This window comes from Anguilla rostrata, chromosome 1 (assembly GCF_018555375.3).
Source record: "Anguilla rostrata isolate EN2019 chromosome 1, ASM1855537v3, whole genome shotgun sequence".
NCBI classification, from domain to species: Eukaryota; Metazoa; Chordata; class Actinopteri; order Anguilliformes; family Anguillidae; genus Anguilla; species Anguilla rostrata.
The window spans coordinates 26837358-26858022 of record NC_057933.1 but is presented as its reverse complement, the minus strand read 5'-3'; the positions used below and the strand labels follow the sequence as shown (position 1 = coordinate 26858022).

Here is a 20665-nt window from a genome sequence, read left to right as displayed (position 1 = left end):
ACGTCACTGGGTTTTTAGGGCTGGCGAATCCTCGGACTCTTGCGTGTTTTCAGACAGAGGGCTCATCCCAACCAGGCAATGCTTGGGGGTCAGTGTTTAGGGGGTTGATAGGGTTCATTGGGAGTAATAGAGAGATTGATAGGGTTCACGCATCGGGCCGTCTGAGCTCACCATTTTGATACATCACTGCCCCTCCCCACCCCCCTCCCTAATCTTTCAGATTCCTGGGTGCTGAATAAACCCCAGCCTCTTTAAGCATGACTGTGGATGAGCTCCGATGTGATAAATGGCGGCCCTCTGGTCACGCGCCTCTCCGAGGGTCTGGGCGTGGGGTACGGCTCGGGGCTTTTCTCCGCACCTCGTCTTTGGCCTCACACACGAGGGGCTCCCTCGCTCGCTTTGAAGTGGTACACAAAGTATTCAGAAGAGAACATCTCTGCCCTGCCTCCCCACGCTGTGGGTGCACGGTTCTGTTGCCCTGGCAATATGGCCGGTGTGAAGGGCTAAATGTGGAACCGTTGCCCTGGCGATGAGGCTGTTTTGACGGGCTGAATGTGGCGCTGTTGCTCTGGCATCGCGAGTGTTGTGAAGGGCTGAATGTGATGCTGTTGCCCTGGCGATGAGGCTGCTGTGAAGGGCTGTATGTGAAGCTGTTGCCCTGGTGATGCAATTGCCGTGAATGGCTGAACGCGACGCTGCTAACATAGTTATGTGGCTGCCTTGGCAACATGGTTGCTGCTGAATGCTCGGTGTGATGCTGTTATGTTACCCTTGGCGACGCGGCTAATGTGAAAGACTGAATTGCCCTGGAGCTCCGGCTGTTGTAGGCGTCAGTGAAAGCGACAGTGTTGCCCTGCTGGGTGACCGCAGTCATGTGACTCCGGTGTCTCCGCCCCCAGGCCACACGGGAGGTGATCGAGCGGGAGGCCCCTGGGATGGCGCTGGCCATGCTAATGGGCTCCCTCAACGTCACTCCTCTGGGCATGCTGTCCAGGTAAATACAAACACTCACTACAGCTCTACACATGCACACATAGACACACACTACACAAGCATGTCGAAACTACACGCGCACACGCATATAAACACACACATGTGCATGCACACACACTGCACAAGCATGTGAAAACTACACACATGCACATACATACCCGCACGCTTGGACAATATACACATACACACGCACACACAGAATATACACTAAAAACTATACACAAAAACTATACACACATACAATTCATGCACATACACACACTACACATGCACATCAAAATTACAGATACCCACTCACATATGCACACACATGCATACACACACACACGTCCATTTTTGCAATTCTAACATTTCTCTATTGTTATGTGTAGGCCTGTGTGTGGGATCAGAGGGAAAACTCTCATCATTAACTTACCTGGCAGCAAGAAGGGCTCACAGGTAAGAGAGAATCTGCCTATGCGCTGTCTGTGCGTGTGGGGATACGTCTGTGGTCTGTGGTCTTTGTGTCTGTATGCCTGGGTGAATGCAAGACTGTGTGTCAGTGTCATTCTCATTATGCAGTATCGGATCTGTATTATGGATCTTCATATGAAATGTAGCTATTTAGTATAATATCATTATAGCTAAATATTGACTGATTACTACGATCAAAATATTGCCGAGGATGTTTAAACCAAGCACAGCGTTTGCTATCTGACAGTCTAGCTTACTTAATATGGAAATGTGTCATGAACATAATTATTTAAAGATTTATTAAATCCAGATGGATGTGAACTTCTCTGGCAATCTCTAAAGCATTCTGCCTGTGTTCTTCCTGTAAGAGACCAGTAGTCTCCCTTCTATTTTTAACCCCATGTTCACATAGCCCTACCCCTTCTGGGATTTGGTGGCGATGAGGGTCTCGCGGTTAATCTCTGTAGTCCGTCGTCGGCTCCCGCCTCAGACGGGTCCCCCCCCGGTGGGGCGCCGGGCACGGGGGCACTTTGTAGTCAGAAATCGGGGGGGCGATAAGGGGGTGGATCGTTGAAGGGCCTCATTGCGCACGCTTCCATCCTGAGTCTGTTCCCTCAAGTACTCGCCCTACTGCTCTTCTCTCCCTCTCTTTTCCTCTGTCTCTCTCTCCCTCTTTCTTACTTCACTGCTCCTTCTCTCTCCCTCTCTCTCTTTCCCCTGCTCTATCCCTCCCCCCCCTCTGTCTTTCCCCCTGCTCTCTCTTCCACTCTCCTTGTCCTTGCTGCTCTACCTCTCTCTCCTGCCTTATTGCTTTATCTCTCTTTCCCTTGCTGTATTTTCAATTTCAATTTCAAGGTGCTTTATTGGCAGGACACGCACAGTGTTGCCAAAGCAGTTACAAAGAACAAGAGTAATAACAAATAGATAAATAAATACATTTAATTAAAATTAAATATATAAATAATAGCAATGAAATAAAAATCAACTCTACAACCTGCAAATAATATACTCACATTATACATACACGACATAAACAACATAATTATCATACTGCCATATTTGTGCCGTATAATACACAGTATGTAAATAATTAACTGCAGGTGTCGAGGTGCTCTCTCTCTCCTTCTCTCTTTCTTTCCTCCTGCTCTGTCTCTCTCTCTCCTCCCTGCTCTTTCTATCTCTCCATTTCTCGCTTTCCTCACTGCTCTGTCCCTCTCTCCCTCTTTTTGTTCCCTGCTTTATCTCTCTCCCTCTCTTTTTTCCCTTACTGCTCCATCTCTCTCTTCACTGCTCTATCACTCACTCTCTCTCACTCTCCTCTCTGCGCAATCTCTCTCTCCCTCTCTCTCTCTCTCTCTGGGAATGGACAGGATTTATTCAGCCGCATAATGCAAATGGCATAGGGGCTCCAGCTAGTGCTGTATATTCAGTCTACATACCAGTCTTTACGTAAGATTCGCTGTCGGCCTGTTTTGGGCGCTCTGTATTAGACAGGTCTGAGGTCTCAACAGTTCTGGTTGCCATAGAGTTTTTGGTGCAACTCTCAGGCTGACGTGTTCAGTGGGGGTGAGGTTTTAGACCACTCCACCCGGTCTAAGGGGTCTGCCCCTGAACCTGCCCCATCGGGTCAAATTCAAACTGGAAATGCTTTTTTACGGCCCAGGAATCGCCAATAGTGTAAAGCAGTAAATCGCCTAAAGTATAAATCAGTAAATTGCTGAAAGTGTGAAGCAGTAAATCGCTGAAAGTGTAAAGCAGTAAATCGCCGAAAGTGTAAAGCGGTAAATCACCCAAAGTATAAAGCAGTATATTGCCCATAGTATAAAGCAGTAAATCACTAAAATTGTAAAGCAGTAAATCTCTGAAAGTGTAAAGCAGTAAATCTCTGAAAGTGTAAAGCAGTAAATCTCTGAAAGTGTAAAGCAGTAAATTGCCGAAAGTGTAAAGCGGTAAATCACCCAAAGTATAAAGCAGTATATTGCCCATAGTGTAAAGCAGTAAATCGCTAAAATTGTAAAGAAGTAAATCTCTGAAAGTGTAAAGCAGTAAATTGGCCAACGTGCAAAGCGGGAAATCGCCCAAAGTGTTAAGCAGTAAATTTTACCGTTGGCCGAGATGGACGAGAAGTGTTGAATGAGGAATGCACAGGTAAATATTCCACAGAGTTTAAGCATCTGTCTGGCCCCCCTCCAGGAGTGCTTTCAGTTCATCCTGCCCGCCCTGCCCCACGCCATCGACCTGCTCCGGGACGCGGTCGTCAAGGTGAAGGAGACGCACGACGAGCTGGAGGACCTGCCCTCGCCGCCCCCGCCCCTCTCCCCGCCCCCCGCCGCCGGCCCGCGCAAGCAGACCGAGGACAAGGGCGTCCAGTGCGAGGAGGAGGACGAGGAGAAGAAGGACAGCGGGGTGGCCTCCACCGAGGACAGCGCCTCCTCCCACATCACCGCCGCCGCCATCGCCGCCAAGGTACGCGAGGGAAGGGGGACGGGAGGAGGACGGGGGAAGGAGGGAGAAGGGGGAAAGGAGAAAGGGAGGATGATTTGTGTCTGGCTGTGAAAGAGTTGGAGTGTGATTCTGTGAGTGTGTGTGTGTGTGTGTGTGGGTTTTTTTGTGAAAGTATGTGCGAGTGTTTTGTTCCGATATCCGCCCACGTTTTATTAACCCGGGGGACAGCCGTTTGGAAATGACGAAGCCTCACGAGCCCAAAACAAAGCGAGGCGTTAAAAGAAAGCCCCCGTCGTAATGCAAACACGTTTATTACGAAGCGATACACAAAAACAAAGCTATGAAACGCATACACAGATAGTTGTAGTTCTTGGGTGCGGAGGAGGACAGGACGAAGATAACGCCAAAGTAGGGCCTACGGTCGACTCCTAACCTGTTCTAGAACCTGTAGTTATTCTCTCCAGTAGTTATTTCCCTCCCGAGGAAAACAAAATGGTGGGTCTTCTGCAGGAAAGTTCACATAAAAAAAAAAGAAAGTGAACACCTCCATGGCAACACCATACAAAAACACGACAGAAACACCAGACTGTGAACACCAGAGCCACCGACGATCAGGCCACAAAACACTCTGTGTGTGTGTGAAAGCGTATGAACTGTATGAAAGGGTGAGCCTCAAAAGTGTGCTCAACCCAGGAGAATCCTCCTCCTTCAGCTGAGGCTAGGCTTACGTAGGGCTACAGGCAGGTGGAGGCAGTATCAGCTACTCATTAAGACAGGGCTGCAATCAGGAGAGAGAGAGAGAAACAGAGAGAAATAGGCAGAGAGAGAGAGAGAGAGAGAGAGAAGCACAGGGTCACCTGGAGCGGGTAGCTAAGTCACCAGGTAGTAATAATGAGAGTGTCTGTGTTAGTGTCTCTTTGTGTCTCTGCATGTCGCTGTATGTGTCTGTGTATGCGAGCGTGCTTTTATGTAGTGTTTAGGTGTTTCTGTAAGGATGTGCAGGGTTTCCTCCAGTAAAATAGCTGGTGGAGGTGAAATTACGTGTGGTGTTTGAGTGTTTCTATGAGAATATGTGTGAGAGCATTTGAGTGCGTGTCTGTGAGAGTGTTTGACTATGTGTGTGTCAATATATCTATGTGTGTGTGTGTGTGAGAGCGAGGGAAGATGAGAGAGAGACACTGTACAGCAGAAGTCAACAGAATCCAGACGCTGGACGGTGACTTTGTGTGTCTGCTTTACAGCCCCATCTCCCTCCTGCACTGGTAGTACAACACACATATGGAAACCTCCCATTGAGTCACCAGCACTCATTCCCCACTCCTGCCCTCTCCATTTCCACCTCATCACTGCTTTATTTTCTCCTGCCTGTACTGTGAGTGGAAGAGTGTGTGTGCGTGCGTGCGTGCGTGTACGCACGTGTGTGTGTGTGTGTGTGTTCTTGAAGCAGGCAGCTTCATGTTTCCCCTCCATCCCCTCACATCCTGTCATGTCCCGCGTCAGAAGGGGAAGCCGCGCCCCAGCCACGCTGTTGTCATGGCGAAAAATGGGCAGTCCATCCCCGGTCTCATCCCCTCCTCCTGTCAGTCCACCTGCAGCGCCGGACACCTGCTGGTAAGACCCCACCTCTCATCTCCATGACGACCCTATCCCAGCCCTGCTTCCTTCAGTCTCTGGCATGCTTCTGACTGACCATCAAATGAGTATTCAGCCTGTTTCTACAGTTCTTACAATGTACCTGTGTGTGTATGTGTGTGTTTGGAAGCTCTAACAATGTATCTATACATAACGATGTGTCTGTGTGTGTGTGTGCATGTCTTGGCCTGTGTTAACAGTGTACCTGTGTGTATGTGTGTGTGTGTCTCTGTATGTGTCTGTTTGTTTGTGTGTGTGTCTGTGTGTGCGTGTGTATGTATGTGTGTTTGGAAGCTCTAACAGTGTACCTCTACATACCTGTGTGTCTGCGCATGTCTAGGCCTTAACAGCTTACCTGTGTGTGTGCGCGTGTGCGCGTGTGTTTGCGTGTGTGTGCGTGTGTGTTTGTGTGTGTCTGCATGCGTGTGTGTGTGTGCGTGCGTGCATGTGTGTGTGTTTGCGTGTGTGTATGTGTGTGTCTGTGTGAGTGTGTGTGTGCGTGTGTGTGTGTGCATGCGTGTTTGTGTGTGTGTGTGCGTGTGTGTGTGTGTGTGTGAGTGTGTGTGTGTGTGTGTGAGTGTGTGTGTGCGTGTGTGTTTGTGTGTGTGTGTGCGTGTGTGTGTGTGTGTGAGTGTGTGCGTGCGTGTCTGCGTGTGTGTGCGTGTGTGTGCGTGTGTGTGTGTGTGTGTGTGTGTGTGTGTGTACGTGAATGCATGCGTGTGTGTGCATGCGGTGAACGTGCGGCAGTTCTAACTGCGTACGTCTCTGTGCGGTGCAGATTCCAGACTCCATCATCTCGCGGGGTGTCCAGGTCCTTCCGCGGGACACGGCGTCGCTCAGCACCACGCCCTCCGAGTCGCCCCGTGCCCAGGCCACCTCCCGCCTGTCCACAGCCTCCTGCCCCACCCCCAAAGTAAGTGCTTTCTGAGGAAGGCTGGCTTCTCACGCAACTACCTCACTGCCACGCCCCTGACCACGCCATTTCCTGCCCTTGCAGCGAGTCCTCCCCCCATGACCCCCCATTCATGGCGGATGGGGGCGGTCCACTGATTGTGAAGTCAAATGAGGTGGGGCTTCTGGGGGTTGATGACGGGATTGGTCGTCAGTGCTCTGAGTAAACTTGGCTTGTGTGTGACGACAATTCCCGGGATACGCCGCTCCTTTCTCCCCCTGGTCCCGCCCCCTTTCTGCTTCTGTACATAGTTACCGCATATTTCTCCTAACAGCAGAGTCCCCTATTGGTTGTGAGAAGCCCAGCCACAGAGAGGGGGTGGAGCCAAACCCTTTTTCCACTGTTTGCTTCCCTGGCTGGGCTCACCAGCCCAGAAGGTTTGGGCTTGGGTAGGCATTTGGGACCTTCCAAAATTAAACTTGGCCTGAATGTGGTCTGCCAGGACCTGGCCTGGTTACAGGCAGGCCAGGGGCAGGGTTAATTAACTACATATCTGAACGCTAATGAGGGCGAGGGAACTGCCATAGGAGAATTTGGACAGTACTTTGTGGACTGTGCTTTAGTTCTCTATTTTGGCGGCAAAATTGCCAAGTAAGGTTTGTTCTATCCTGTTCTCCAGCAATATACAGTGAGCGTGTGACAGTTATAGCTATCGATAGCCGAGTCCAGCTAGGTTTTGTCAGTGGGAAAATGGTGTCACAATCCCCCCGATGTCGCCCACCTCCGTGATTCTTCTGTTGCCTCAAAGGCATGGCTGCCTCGTGATATTTTGGCGTCACCATTTCAGTTCACCGCAGTTCTGCTCTCCCCTTGTCAGTTTTTGATAATAACAACTTGAAGGGGGTCTTCATAGCACCTTTGTAAGCTGTAGAGAGCATTATGATATAGCAGATATGTGTTTTCTATGAAAATCAGTTGCTCTGAGTTGGTTATATTGTTTCTGCTTATGACAGTGGTTATAATAATTTATTTAGTGCTTTGCGAGTTATTGTGCGTGCTACATAAGACCCATTTCAAGTGAAGTTTTAGCTTTTGTCCAGGATGCAGAAACAGATTATGTCTCTTCTTTTGAATTTGTGGGTTTGTTGTGATGCAATGCTGTTAATGGAAAATTCCAGGCTAAAACGCCGTGACATTGTCACATATCTGCATATTGGTGATGTAAAACCCATCCCAGGTCCTGTTCTCCTCGTTTATGTGGCATTTCGCTTTTCCTCATATAAACTCGAGCCCTGTAGACGATGTGACATCTAGCGGTGACAGTGCCAGTGCTGGCACAATGGAGCTTAATAGGAGAGAGAGTCTCATCGGCTTGCTATAGCCCCAACTATAAGTGTCAGATATTCATTATAGCCCATCAGGAACCACAAGTCAGAGGTTTTGCCTTCAATCCCTGCTAATCAACTTCCTGCAATACTCTCACTGAGAGAAATCGATCGTTTATCACGAGGACGTACCGATCTCTGCTGTGCTAGCAACCTCAGCAGTCCATAATGCAACAGTGTGGCTTTGCGGGGTATGGGGGGCATGGCCTTTTTTATTGGTTCATTTTTCTGGGACAATGCAAACCAATCAACAGTCAAACTGTAAATGAGCCAGAGTTAGCCTGAAAGGCTAGTTTTCATCTGCTGTCCCTGGCCAGATGTTTAAAAGGCAGCCTAAAATTTCAAATAATTTTATCCTTTTTCCTAAGTACTCTTAGCTTGCTAGCTTATGCCAATGTTAATCTTGCTGGCCCCCTTCTCACAAAGGGCCTGGTGAAAGTAGTAAACATAGGAAAATACCACACTGGAGCAGATCCAGAAGAAGCTTGACAGGATAGGAAGCGGAAAAATTACGAATAGCGATAAAGTGAAATATATTACACGTATCAGGTAATAAACCCTGGAATGAATTGCACATCACTGCTACACAGTTACTGATTATGTTAAGTGGTCTAGCCTGGAATTTTCCTTCAAGGATCAAACTCTGGATCGTGCACCAGAGGATGCAAAAGGCAGACAGGAAGTGGGCGGAGCCGCAGAGCGCCCTGCGCAGTGGGCGGGACATTCCAGCATTGACGGGGGGGGGGGGGGGTGTGTGGCGGCGGAGGGGCGTGGCAGAACGCTTGTCACCTCATGTATCATGATCACATCTCCATCTCACGCGCTGACGGCGGCTGGCCTCCATGGAAACGGGCGGTGGGCGATTCGGTCGGACGCCGGTCTCACGGAATTTGGATGGCGGCCACCCTGAACCCCTGCGCGCTTTCGTCCGCGGTGTGGCGGTTTCAGAACAGCCGCCTGTCCGTTTGGAGCACTAGAAGCAGCGTTCCTCTTTTTTGGCGCGACGGAAGGAAGGAGGATGCCAACGACAGGGGGCGCCCTTGAGTGTTTTCCGGAAAATACGCCTGTTCCTCTCTTAGTATCTCCCTTAGTGTCTCCCTCGCACCTCTCCACCTGCCAGTCTTTTGCCGCTCCAGTCTGCTTTGTTCCCCTCATTATTTTATTTTCTGTTTCTTGTCTTTCCTTAGACTGTTCAGTGTGAGTGTCTGTGTATGTTTATATGTGCGCATGAGTGTTTTTTCACTTCAGGGGTCACCCTGGCCATAGCTCAGCACAGAAGTAGTGCAGTTCTTGGTAAGACTCCTTTGCAATGTGGAGTGAAGAGTTCATAGCAGAGAGCAATACAAATAACACCCCGTGTCTGGATTTATGCCGTCTCTCATTCTGCCCCCTGTGGGTGAACCGGTGAACTGCAGTGCAGTATTTGGGTGTCTGTAAATTTAGTATTGAGGCCTTGAAAGTCCTTGAAAATGACAACATTTTGATAGAGTTACCATGGGTGTTTCAGTGTGTCCTCGAGATATTTTGGCAGTCTTGAACAGCTAAATGCCGTGCCATCTTTTTTGATAAATTTTCCCCATCAACACTTATCCTGTAGCACACTCCTCAGTCTACGAAAGAGGTTGGGTTTGGAATTCAGATTTGTAAGAGCTGGTGCTCATACTGCATTAATTCAGTTGTGTGTGGTAGTTCTGGGGACAGTGTGTAACTGACAGTGGTGTCCCCCCAGTGAGAGGGTTTCAGTCTGCAGGGTATTCCAGGGCCTCCTCTGGTCGACGATGCAGTAGCCACTCTGCTTGGGTGTGCCATATTTCAGAGAACGTGGATACAGGTGCAGTCCTGGAATCATTACATTTAAGAATACACACACACACACACACACACTCACGCGTGTACGCGCACACACACACACACACACACCACACGCATATGCACTCCTACACAATGATGTTGAATTATTTTCACTGGGGTTTCAGTGGTTTAATGTTGAGTGTGGGTACTTTTGTCAATGGCGGTGCTTGTGGTGTGCGTTTGTGTGTGAGAGAGAAAGAGAGACGGAGACAGAGAGAGGAGGTGAGTCAGCAGGGCTGAGGGTGTCTGATGTGTTTTTGCTCCGCTCCGATGTTAGTCTGACTCGCTGCTGCTGTGGGGACATGTTGCTTGTGAGATCTGATACAGTCACCCCTCCTACACACTGTGTGAGTATGTAGGAGGGGAAGTGTGTGCGTGCGTGAGCGCGCAAAAGTGTGTGTGCGTGTGCGTGTGTGTGTGTGTGTGTGATCACGCAATCAATTGCCCTTCCTCCTGCTATGAGGTAAGAATGCGTACCTTTCACGTTTTTCCTTTTGTTTTTGCCATAGTCATCATTTGCAGATAGTTTCTAAAGAGAAGGATTAGTGTTTCCAAATGTCTCTGTTCTAGTATGTGTGTGTGCGTGTATGCACACGTGCGTGCGTGTGTGTGTGTATGTATGTGTGTATGTGTATGTGTGTGCTTGTGCACATGTGCATAAGTGTGTGTGCACATATGTGCCTGTGGGTGCGTACATGCTGTTTTTGTGAGTTGGTGTGGTTGAGGATGGGTTGAAGCTAATGTGTGTGATGATGGGAATCCTGCAGTTCAGAAACCACGTGCCCTTGTGGAACAAGATGTGCAGGCATGTGCAGCGTGGATATGAGAAATATAGGCAGACATATGGAGAAAGGGAAAAGGAGTGGATGAAGAAAGACCGGATGAATAAAAGAGTAGTGTGAGAGATGGCATGAGCGTGGAAACAAGTGACAGAGAGAGAAAGTCTGAGCTGAAGAGATAAATAATTTATTTGAAAAGCCTGCAAAACTCGTGTCAGTATGATTTAATTTGGCTGATCGAGATGTAGGCGTGAAAGGAAGTGGGGTTTTTAAATGATGCAAACTGTGAACAGGTGTGTGTAACGTGATCGCGAAAGGCAGCAGCCACGTGCCTTTTGAGATTCTGGACGGTGATGAGATTTGGCGTGGCAAAGATGCCGGTGTTTCGTACGAGCGGCAAATCCAGTTCTGTGCGGTCGCAGATTTGGCTTTTAGCGGACTTCACGGTACACGGAAATAACACGTGCACTGGTCTTCTGCTGTAAGCGACAGACAACAAGGTGCATTACGTGGAGCACGTGGCTGGGAATTCAGCCGATCCCGTGTGTAATGATGATGAAGGTGAAGGTGTTACGGAGCGTGTGGTTATTAATGGTCCTGGTGAGGATAATAGCGAGAGTAGTGATAATGGCGGTAAGCGTGATTCTTGGAGATAAGGGTGAGTGAAAGCCAGTGATGATAACGCTGGTAAGCATGATTCTTGAAGATAATGGTGAGTGAAGACCAGAGTTGTGATAATGGCGGTAAGGATGATAATGGTGATAATGAAACAAAGCCAAAGCTTATATTCTGGGGCTGAACTACAAAGGGATGCTTTGTACGTAACATCAAGCTGTATGCTTCAGCTGAGTATGTTGTATATATACACGCACATATGTATATCTAAATGGGATAAAAACCTTTTTCAATTTCCGGTCTCAACTCCATCCCCTCCATTTTATTTTGACTATTGACATCTGTTCTTCATATTTTTGATGCTGGTGTTGTTTCCCATTGTTTGTAATTAGACCGTAGGCAAAATACACTTGTTCTTGTTTCTGTTGCGAGTGTCTGTGTTCGTTTTTGGTGGAGATTATGGGCTCTTCATGTCGCGCATGTGTATAATCATTACTTTCATCATTTATCACATTGCAAATTTGCAAAAGCCTGAAATTTTCTTGTTCGGCTAATTATTTGTTTAGATAGTGTCCACACAGTTATGTTTAATTGATATTTTGTCAGTATTTTGTCTTCTGGTGAAATTCAGAATTATAATGTTTCCCAGTATAATACAATATCCTTCTTGATGACTTATGCAGTATTAACCCAGTGAGTCTCCTAGCATATGGCAACCATAAAACGAAATGGCTTATGTCACAGTATCTTGCAAGGGGGGAAAAGGCCAATCAATCTCTCTCTCACCCCCCTCTCTCTCTCTCCCTCTCCCTCTGTATCTACCCCCCCCTCTCTCTCTCTCTTTCCATCTCTCTCTCTCTTGCAATGTAGAGTATAGTATTAGGATAAGTAGTATAGTGTAGTATTAGTATAAAGCATTTCAGATCCAAGTTGGTGTAAGAGAAAGGCAGGGTATTGCTAAATGCATATGTAACGGAACCATAAAAACACATTAGGAATATTAATGATTGTAAAATCAACACAGTGGTCCAAAAATAGTATTGCTTTCTCCCAAATTCAGGTCAGCCGTATTGCCCTGAAGAGTACACGGTGAGTTCAAATGAATGGAACGAGGGATTTTGTACGTCAAGAAAATGTATTCACAAACCGTGGGCATGTTTTATTAGCATAGTATCAGCGAACCAAAGAGTACGTGTTTTTAGCGCTGCGTTCGTGAAATAAAAAAAAGGCTAAAGTTAGCGTTTAAAAAAACGAGCCGCACGGCGCGTTTGTAGTACCGTACGGTGGAGGAGTGATCTTGTGCCTTTCAGGAATGATGAATGGGCAGCGCGCGACCTGCAGCGATGCCGCTGCCGCCGAGCCCGGGCTAAATCGCACCGTCTCGCTCCCGCCTGGGGCGTTTTCAAAGAACGAACGCTAACGTAGCCGGCGCCGCGCGGCCGAGGGAAAAACGCCGTCGCCCCGGGGGGGGGGGGGCGCCGCGTGATGAACTCTCGAACCGCGAGCGAACCGCTCCGCCCCGGTCAGCTGGTCGATCGACGGCGGTCGAGCGGCGGGAGTTTCTCGTTTTTTTTTAACGAAGCGGTCGAAACGGAGGACGCGGAGATCGGAGGAGGAGGGCGAGGCGGTTATGCGGCCTCTACGGCGCGGCGTATGAATGTTTCATGTTTCCGACAGCGGGCGTAATCGTTCTGGGGATTAGCATGCGGGGCGTTCGGGAAAACGGCACGCCATCGGGGGAGGTTCCATCTGGTCTCTCTCGTCCCCTACGCCTGCGTCGTTATGTAACCCGGTTGCCCCGAGTTACCGAAGCACTAGAAAATGGCGCAATTTCGAAACGGAAAGGGGTGGCGATTAGAACGTGGCGTGAGGTTGTTGGGGGGGGTACCTGTCTCTCTTGTTCGCTCTCTGTCCCTTTGCTTTCTAGCCCCCATCCCTCCCTCCCTCTTTTCCCCTCTCGCTATCTCTCTCTTTCTCTCTCTCTCTTTCTGGACCTGCAGTTGATGAAGATCGTTCCGTCTCTCCCAGCTCCCTGATTGCTGGGGGGGGGGGGGGAAGGTGGAGGGGGTGGGAGGCAGGGAAATGGGTGGGCGGCAGGGAAAAAGCGGGGGGTGGGGGGGGGTGGGCGCAAACGTGCTCTCGCTCACAAAGGCAGAGCGGCAGATCCGAGCGGCGGGAACGCGGGCCGATTCCCACGCACGCGATTTACGTCCTCGCGCCCGCGTCCGCTAAATTGGCTCCGGGCGACGTTAGCTCCGTTCGCTCTCTCTCTCTCTCTCTCTCTCTCTCCCCTCCCCCCCCCTTCTCCCTCTCGTCTCTACGTCCCTCCCTCTCTCTGCCTTTCCTTCCCGCGCTGGCTAGCTCGCTCGCTCTCTCCCTCCTGCTCCCTGCTCTCTCTCCGCCCCCTCCCCTCTGCTCCATCTCTCGCTCGCCCGCCCGCTCTCTCTCTCTCTCTCTCTCTCTCTGTTTTCACTCTCCTCTTCTCTCTCTCTCTCTCTCTGAGCGCGTGTTTGTGTGCGTGCATCGGCGCGTGTGTGGGAGAGTTTCTTCCTTTTTTCCCCCGAATCGAGAGAAAGAATGGTGAGTACTTTGCGTTCCCCGCTCGGCACTGCCGGCGTCTCCGAGCGCGTGCGGGCGGGCGGGCGCGTTTGTGCGAGTTGTGCGTGGGAGCCGAGTGGCCGTGGCAACGCAGGGGATGTCGGTAACGAGGGTCGTACGGCGACGGAGAGATGGGGGGGGAGGGCCGGAGGTAGCGGGGGCGGTCGGGGGGGGGGGGGGGGCGCACGTGCGGGGGAAGGACGGGGGTCGTCGCGTGAATCCGACCTGGGGGGTCGGGGGACGGGCCGACGGCTCTGCGGGCTGCTCGGTCCGCGCTGGTCCCCCCCCCCCCCCCTCCCATCGCGGAGCGCTTCGAAGAGGTCCGCGAAAGACCAGCGCCGTTACCGGCGAGTTCCGGGACGTCCCGCCGTAAATCAGACCATTTCCGTGAACGCTTGTTCAAAAATGTGGCCGCGATTCAGAAGACTCGCAACCGTGGCAACGGCAGGTCTCAGTATCGTGTTTTTTTTTTCGGTGGAGTAGCGGAAGTGTTTAGGCTCAGTCTCGCTGAACTCGGCCCAGTAGTTTTCCGGTTTGAGTCCCAGAATGCCATACGGTGGGGTGGGGGGTGGGGGGGGGGGGTAAGGGGGACTCTGGTGGCTCAGGGATGTGGGGTGCCTGTGTGCCGGAGGAGAAGGGAAGGTGTGGGGGGGGGGGGGTGTTCTCTGAAGACCTGTTATCTACTGGAAGGTGGAGCGCCCTTCCCCTCTCATTAAAGACGGGCCCAGTGGAGCCCCTCTCCGTGTTTGCGATCAAAATTGACCTCTTTGGAGTTTCATTACAGCGTTAATGAACGGGTGGGTGATTTATTTTATTATTTTTCTCTTTTTTCCTTGAGGGCTTGAGGAACGCCGCAGACCCTGCCGCGTTTGTCGAAACGCCGTCCGCTGTCGAAGCGTGAGCGCGCGCGAGCGCGTGTATTTTACCGTGTTGTTGTTTATGTCCGCGCTTGCGTGCTCCCGCGGCGACTGCGTGTGCGCGAACGCACGCGCACCTGCGTCTGCGTCCGCAGGACACGTGCGCGCGCGCGTGTCCGTACGCGCGTTTGCGCCCGTGTGTACGAGCGCTCGTGCTACCTTTGAGAAGAGCTAGCCGCACGGCGTGTAGCATTTCATCATTTGGGGGGAAAAGTTTGAAAAGCATCCTCGCTCACCGCATCGAGTATGCGTGTCCTGTCGTGGTCCGAACGCAGACTCCGCTCTCCTCATTGAGCGGCGCTGTCATTACTTCTTAGATAACAGCAATCAATAAAGTTAATTGCGGCGTTTTATAGAAGTCTCCGAGCGCGGTCGTGTTGTCTGCGGCGCTGAGTGTTTGGCGTGTGTGGGCTGTCCCAGCTCCGTCTGGCTGAGAGGTCTCTGTCTCTGGGAGCGAGGCTGGAGTGTTTTTCAGGGGTTCAGGGAGGTGGGCGGACACACGCTCACACACACACACACACACACACACAAACACACACACAGACACACAATCACACACACACACACACGTGGCCACCCACACACACACAACCACACACACTCATGCACACGCACGCACACATGCACATGCACACACACACACTCGCACGCACACTCTCGCACACACACGCACATGCACACACAGTCCTGGCAGAGCCCCCTAATTATGGACGAACAGGCAGAAAATTCAGCAGGGCTGAAAACAGAGGCTCAGATGCACACGATCGCCTGAGACTTCCCCCACCCCCCTTCCCTTCCCTCCCCGCCCCTCCTCCCTGTTTTGACTCCTCGTTTTGAGGGTGGGGGAGGGGAGTTCAGCCCGCAGGCGCCGGGGTTTCCCGCGCGGGGCGTAAGGCGAGGTGATGTATTTGGGTCAGCGTCCAGCCTCCTTCCCAGCATGCCTCCCCAAAAGCAGCCGTCTCCGGGCTCGGGGCGAAACGCGGCGGACGTGACGGCTCGCGTCTGTGGGTGGGCTCTACTGCCCATCCGCCTGCTAGCCCGTTAGCGCACTGCGTCCAGCAACGAGCTGCCACTGCTACAGTACAGGCCCCATTAGCACTAGCGCTAGCATTAGCTTCTGCGGCCTGTGCGCCCTACTGTCCGCCTCCTAGCCCGTTAGCGCACTGCGTCCAGCAACGAGCTGCCACTTCTACGATACAGGCCCCATTAGCACTAGCGCTAGCATTAACTTCTGCAGCCTGTGCGCCCTACTGTCCACCTCCTAGCCCGTTAGCACGCTGCACTCTACAGGAGAAACCCGCCACCGCTACAACACAGGTCCCATTACCACTAGCACAAGCGTTAGCATCTGCAGCCCATGCATCCTAACATCCGCCTGCTAGCCCGTTAGCACACTGTGAGCTGCCAGCAACAAGCTGCCACCGCTACAGTACAAGCCCCATTAGCACTAGCACTAGCATTAGCATCTGCGGCTCGTGCACCCTTCCGTCAACCTCCTAGCCCGTTAGCATGCTGCACTCTACAGGAGCAAGCCGCCACCGCTACAATACAGGCCCCATTAGCACTAGCATTAGCATCTGTAGCCCGTGAACCCAATTGTCTGCCTCCTAGCCTGTTAGCACGTTGCACCCTACAGGAGCAACCCGCCACCGCTACAACACAGGCCCTATTACCACTAGCACTAGCATTAGCATCTGCGGCTCATGCACCCTTCCGTCAACCTCCTAGCCCGTTAGCGCACTGCACCCTACAGGAGCAAGCCGCCACCGCTACAATACAGGTCCCATTAGCACTAGCATTAAAGTCATTAGGAACTCTGCTGCATTTGCCAACACTATGCGTACATGTATGCGTGCACACTCACACAGATAAACACGTTCCACAAGCTATGGGGATTATCAACGGCTGTGCACCAAAATGGCGGTCTGATTTTGTATAAATGGATTCAGTGTAAATGCTGTGCGAAACGTTGTCTATGCCAGTAATGGAATGTAATGGTGTTTTGTGCTGCAGACATCCGTAGAGAGGTGATGAAGGGTTGGAGGAGAGTTTTCCCCACTTGCGCGTGAGGGAGTGCGAGGTGGTCGTTGTATCGAACGCGAGCGAGAACGCGGGCGAGCGGTATTGAGCGGGCCAGCGGGGACGGGCCACTCCCTCCGCTAATGAATTCGCATCGATCGTTTGCGCGTAAGCGTGCGGTGATGGATGGGCAGGGGTGGAAGACGTGTAGGTTGATTGGAGAGGGGGAGGGGAAGGGAGAAGGAGGCCGGGTGTTCTCGCGGTCGCTGTGGCGATCTATGTGGCCCCCTGTCACTCCAGCGGGGCCTACCCAATCAAAGACTTGCATACAGATCAGCCGTTCCCCGGTGCGGTTTGCATGTTGAATAGGCTATCCCCTCCACCGCAATTTACATACAGATAAAACCATTCCCCCATCGAATGTGTATTGGTGCGTACATGTACGTTTTGTGCATGACAGATTAGCGTTAGCATATATATCGCCTGCAGTACGTGTCTGTTCTCCCTGGCTAGCATCTGTAGATATCTCCAGCTCGTCTCTCCTTTCTGACCCATGTCTGTAGATGTGTCATTTTTGTCTGTCTTTCCTGCCCTGTTTCTGTACTCATCTGCTGTACATCTCTAGCTCACGGCCTATACCTGTAGATATCTCCTCGTCTGTATCACACGTCCTGTGTGTGTGTCTCTCTCTCTCTGTGAGTATCTTCTGTGTGTGCACTTTCTGGTTTCTTGGCTTTATATGTGGACATCTATGTGTTTCTCTGCTCTTCGGTTGTGGATGCATCATCTTCTGTTGCTGCCTCTTCATTCATCCTTTATCTGTAGATATCAGGTGTCTTTCCCTCTTTCCTTCTTTCCCTCCCACCCCTCACCCCTGACTTTTTTTGCTGTCTTCAGGTTCTGAAGGGGGTTCATCGAGTACATCAGGGTTTCGGCAAGTGGAATGATTTTCTGTGATGAGTAATGCTGATGTGAAGGAAAGATCTGTGGACTGAGGAGGAATGAGAACTGCTTTTCTGGAGGGTTCCCCCTCAGTCATCGACAGTCCTTAAAGAATTAAAGTGGCTTGTTTCTTTTCTTTTTGTCGTTGGGAAATTTCAGCAATCATCTTGATAATTGCTGCTCCTGGTTCACATTGTACACTAATTTGACCTTGAAGCTTGTTCTCGATCAGAATGCCTATCCCGCTCAAAACACTTGTGTCGGGTTTGGATTGGGGTTGAAATGGCTGATTGCATTCATTTTCAGGTATACTGAGTCAGTGTTTATATTGCCTCACTGAAGGCTGATAATGCTTGCTGTAGCCCACTGTACAGTTTTTCTTGGTTGGTGAACGAGGGGGGGGTTAGGGTTAGGGTTATGGAATCTTGAGAGAACTTGTAGAGCAACTGGCAGGGGTACCTACAGAGGACGCAAGCAGATGGTAGGAAGAACTCATCGAGAGCATGCAGGGATTCTCCTTCACTGGGGTCTCCAGCCCAGGGGCCCCGGTAGCTGCAGGATCTGCAGGTTTTCCGTGTGAACACTTTACCTGTTGAAGAGTGGGTTTTTCGGAATGTTTTGTTCCCCAAAATTGTAACTCGGTGTTCTGGAACTCCCTCGCTTTCAGTTCGGTCGGTTACCGATTGTTACATCAGCAGTAGAATGTTCAGTTAAGACACATTTTGTGATCTTGCGCCTCGACGGGTTAAATGATCGGTTCGAGCTGTCGGCTGCGCCGTGACCTCCCCTCGGGTGGACCGGGTTCCTCGGATCTGAACCGGAGGCTCAGTTTAGGGTGAATAACGGGTGGCCCCCGTGGTGTTTCAGCTCCAGGGGTCGCCCCCAGCTCTGGCGCTGAGACCATCCAGCCAGAACCACGGGAGGTTATACCCTCAGGAAGAGACGGGGTATACCGCCATCATGCCGGATGCTACAGCGGGGCGGTGAAGACGAGGGGCGGGACTGGGGCGGGGTATTGATTTCGGGCGCGCGCGACGGCAGCGCTTCCGAGGGGGGGGGGGGTGGGGGGGTAAGATGGCCGCCCAGAAAGAGGCTGGAGGGGCGAGAGGAATCCCCCCTCCGCCCCGCGTTAGTTTTTTTCTGAATGGGGTTTCCGCGGTGCGATAAAGGGGGAATAAAGTAAAGGAGGAGGAGGAGAGGCGGCGGAGCTTTTGTTTGGAGAGAAGCGCCTGCCGCAGTAAATAAATTCTCTCTGAGGGGTGTGAACAAAGAGCAGCCCACTCAGGAGAGAACGGGGGGGGTGGGGGGACTCTACTATTTAAAGGGAGGGTGTGCAGGTCTGCCAGACTGGTAACACAGAGGCGTGTGCATGTGTGTGTGCAAGCGAGTGTGTGTTTGTGGCGTGTGTAAGTGCGGCATGTCATGGAGCGTGTGCATTTTAATAGTCACAGTGATAATAACTTGATTTGTAAAGCACCATTTGTATATCAGGTGCTTCGCATAACACGGGGATAAACCAAATGGAGCAGTCTTAACAGTGCAATAAAACAATTACAGATGAAAAATGACAGAAGGTGGTAAAAAAAATATAAGCACAATAAAAATGAGATGTGGAACAAATGTGGAATAAATATGAGGTGTAATAAAAAAAATTTATTGATACAAGGCAAAATATGACGAATAAAAAATAGCATAAAATTATAATGAATGCGATGATCAATAGTTAGGTAAAATCCATAGTTAAAAGGAAAGTTTGAAGATTTAAAACTACGCAACAAATGGCTGTCTTTTATGTACTCTGGTAAGGAAATCCATAATTATGCTGCATGATAACAGATAGCTGCCCCCCCCCTCCCCCTTGTTTAAGTATAACAGCAGGAATATCTAACAGGGTAGTCTTGCAGTGTGCAGTGCTCACTGAAGCTGATACAAGGTCAGTTATTGCAGTTATTAATGTTTTAAGGTGCCTAGCCATTAAGTGCTTTAAATACCAGTAAAGGAGCCTTAAAATCGGTTCTGTAAGACAGAAGCAGAGAAGCCTGAACGGGGGGATGATGTGGGGAGGTGCATACACATGCGAGCGCATCTGTATGTTTATGTGCAACGCCAGTTACGTGCACATTTGCACGCTCTTGTGTGTGTGTGTGTGTGTGTTTGCATGATCATGTGTGTGTTGGGGGAAGGGGGATTGTGGGGAGGGGGGGGGGGTTGCATCAATGCACGTGCCATCTCAGCATCGCTCTCATTCGTCATTCGCCAGCATTCCAGCCTCTCATTCCAGAGCCACTGCTCGCTCGCTCGCTCGCTCGCTCGCTCTGCGGCGAATTTAGCGCCAGGACAGGATTGTTTACGGCCTAACTACCCGCCGCCAGCGACGAGGCGAACGCCGCTGCGTTCTTCGCCGCAGGGGAGAGGTGAACGCGCTCGTCCCGGGGGGGTACGCATTAACGTGCGTCTCCCCAGTCTTCCCTCCTTTCCGAGGGAAAATGACATGAGATACGGTAGGAAGTTGAGCGACCACAGACAGGTTAGGAAGTGAAATGAGAGAGTTAGACAGTGGGAGGTGTGAGAATAAACACAACTGTAACAAAAATAAAATTAGTCAGCTACTAAATTTAGCATTGGAAGAGTCCTGCCCCCCCCCCCACCCTCCCTCCTCCCTTCTCCCCACCACCCTGGTCTTGAGTGTGCCAACCGCCCCCCCCCCCAAACACGTCTCTGTTCTCAGCTGTGAGAATACACTGTGGTCCTCCGACGGGTAGAGGGCGCTGTCTTGTGTCCTCCTGCTTGCGGGCACTCTGTTAACCCTTCTTCTCTTTTCCCCCCCTTCTCTCACTGCACCCAGGCCCGGCTCCCCTCCTGCTCATCCACCTATAGTGTTTCTGAGGTATTCTTTGCATGTGTTTTACTACATTGCCTTCACATCATAGCAACAGCATCATGGTGACCTCCCACCCCCCGTTCCCCGCTCTGTCCTCGCCCCCCCCCCCCTCCTGCCCACATGCCCCCTCCCCCCAGGAAGGTATATAATGCACTGAGGGAGCGAGGGGCAATTTGCAACTTTTAAAATTCATGCTCAATTCTAATAGAAACCGTTCTCCATATACAAACATATACATAGAAGTTCTTGTTCGTTTTTTGTTT

General features: G+C 50.9%; 1 protein-coding gene across 20 annotated transcripts in view; it reads left to right on the top strand.

Moving 5' to 3' along the window:
* The window catches only part of gphna (gephyrin a), a 96278-nt gene that overhangs the window by 46885 nt on the left and 28728 nt on the right, over positions 1-20665 (top strand). For 10 of the 20 annotated variants that reach the window (XM_064332487.1, XM_064332531.1, XM_064332521.1 and 7 more), the window contains exons 5-10: positions 900-994; positions 1365-1431; positions 3640-3912; positions 5392-5502; positions 6302-6436; positions 20367-20408. In XM_064332487.1, the coding sequence (XP_064188557.1) occupies positions 900-994; positions 1365-1431; positions 3640-3912; positions 5392-5502; positions 6302-6436; positions 20367-20408 (723 nt within the window). The remainder of the gene's footprint in view (positions 1-899; positions 995-1364; positions 1432-3639; positions 3913-5391; positions 5503-6301; positions 6437-20366; positions 20409-20665) is intronic. The other 10 variants (XM_064332541.1, XM_064332545.1, XM_064332565.1 and 7 more) reach the window with 3 other exon arrangements.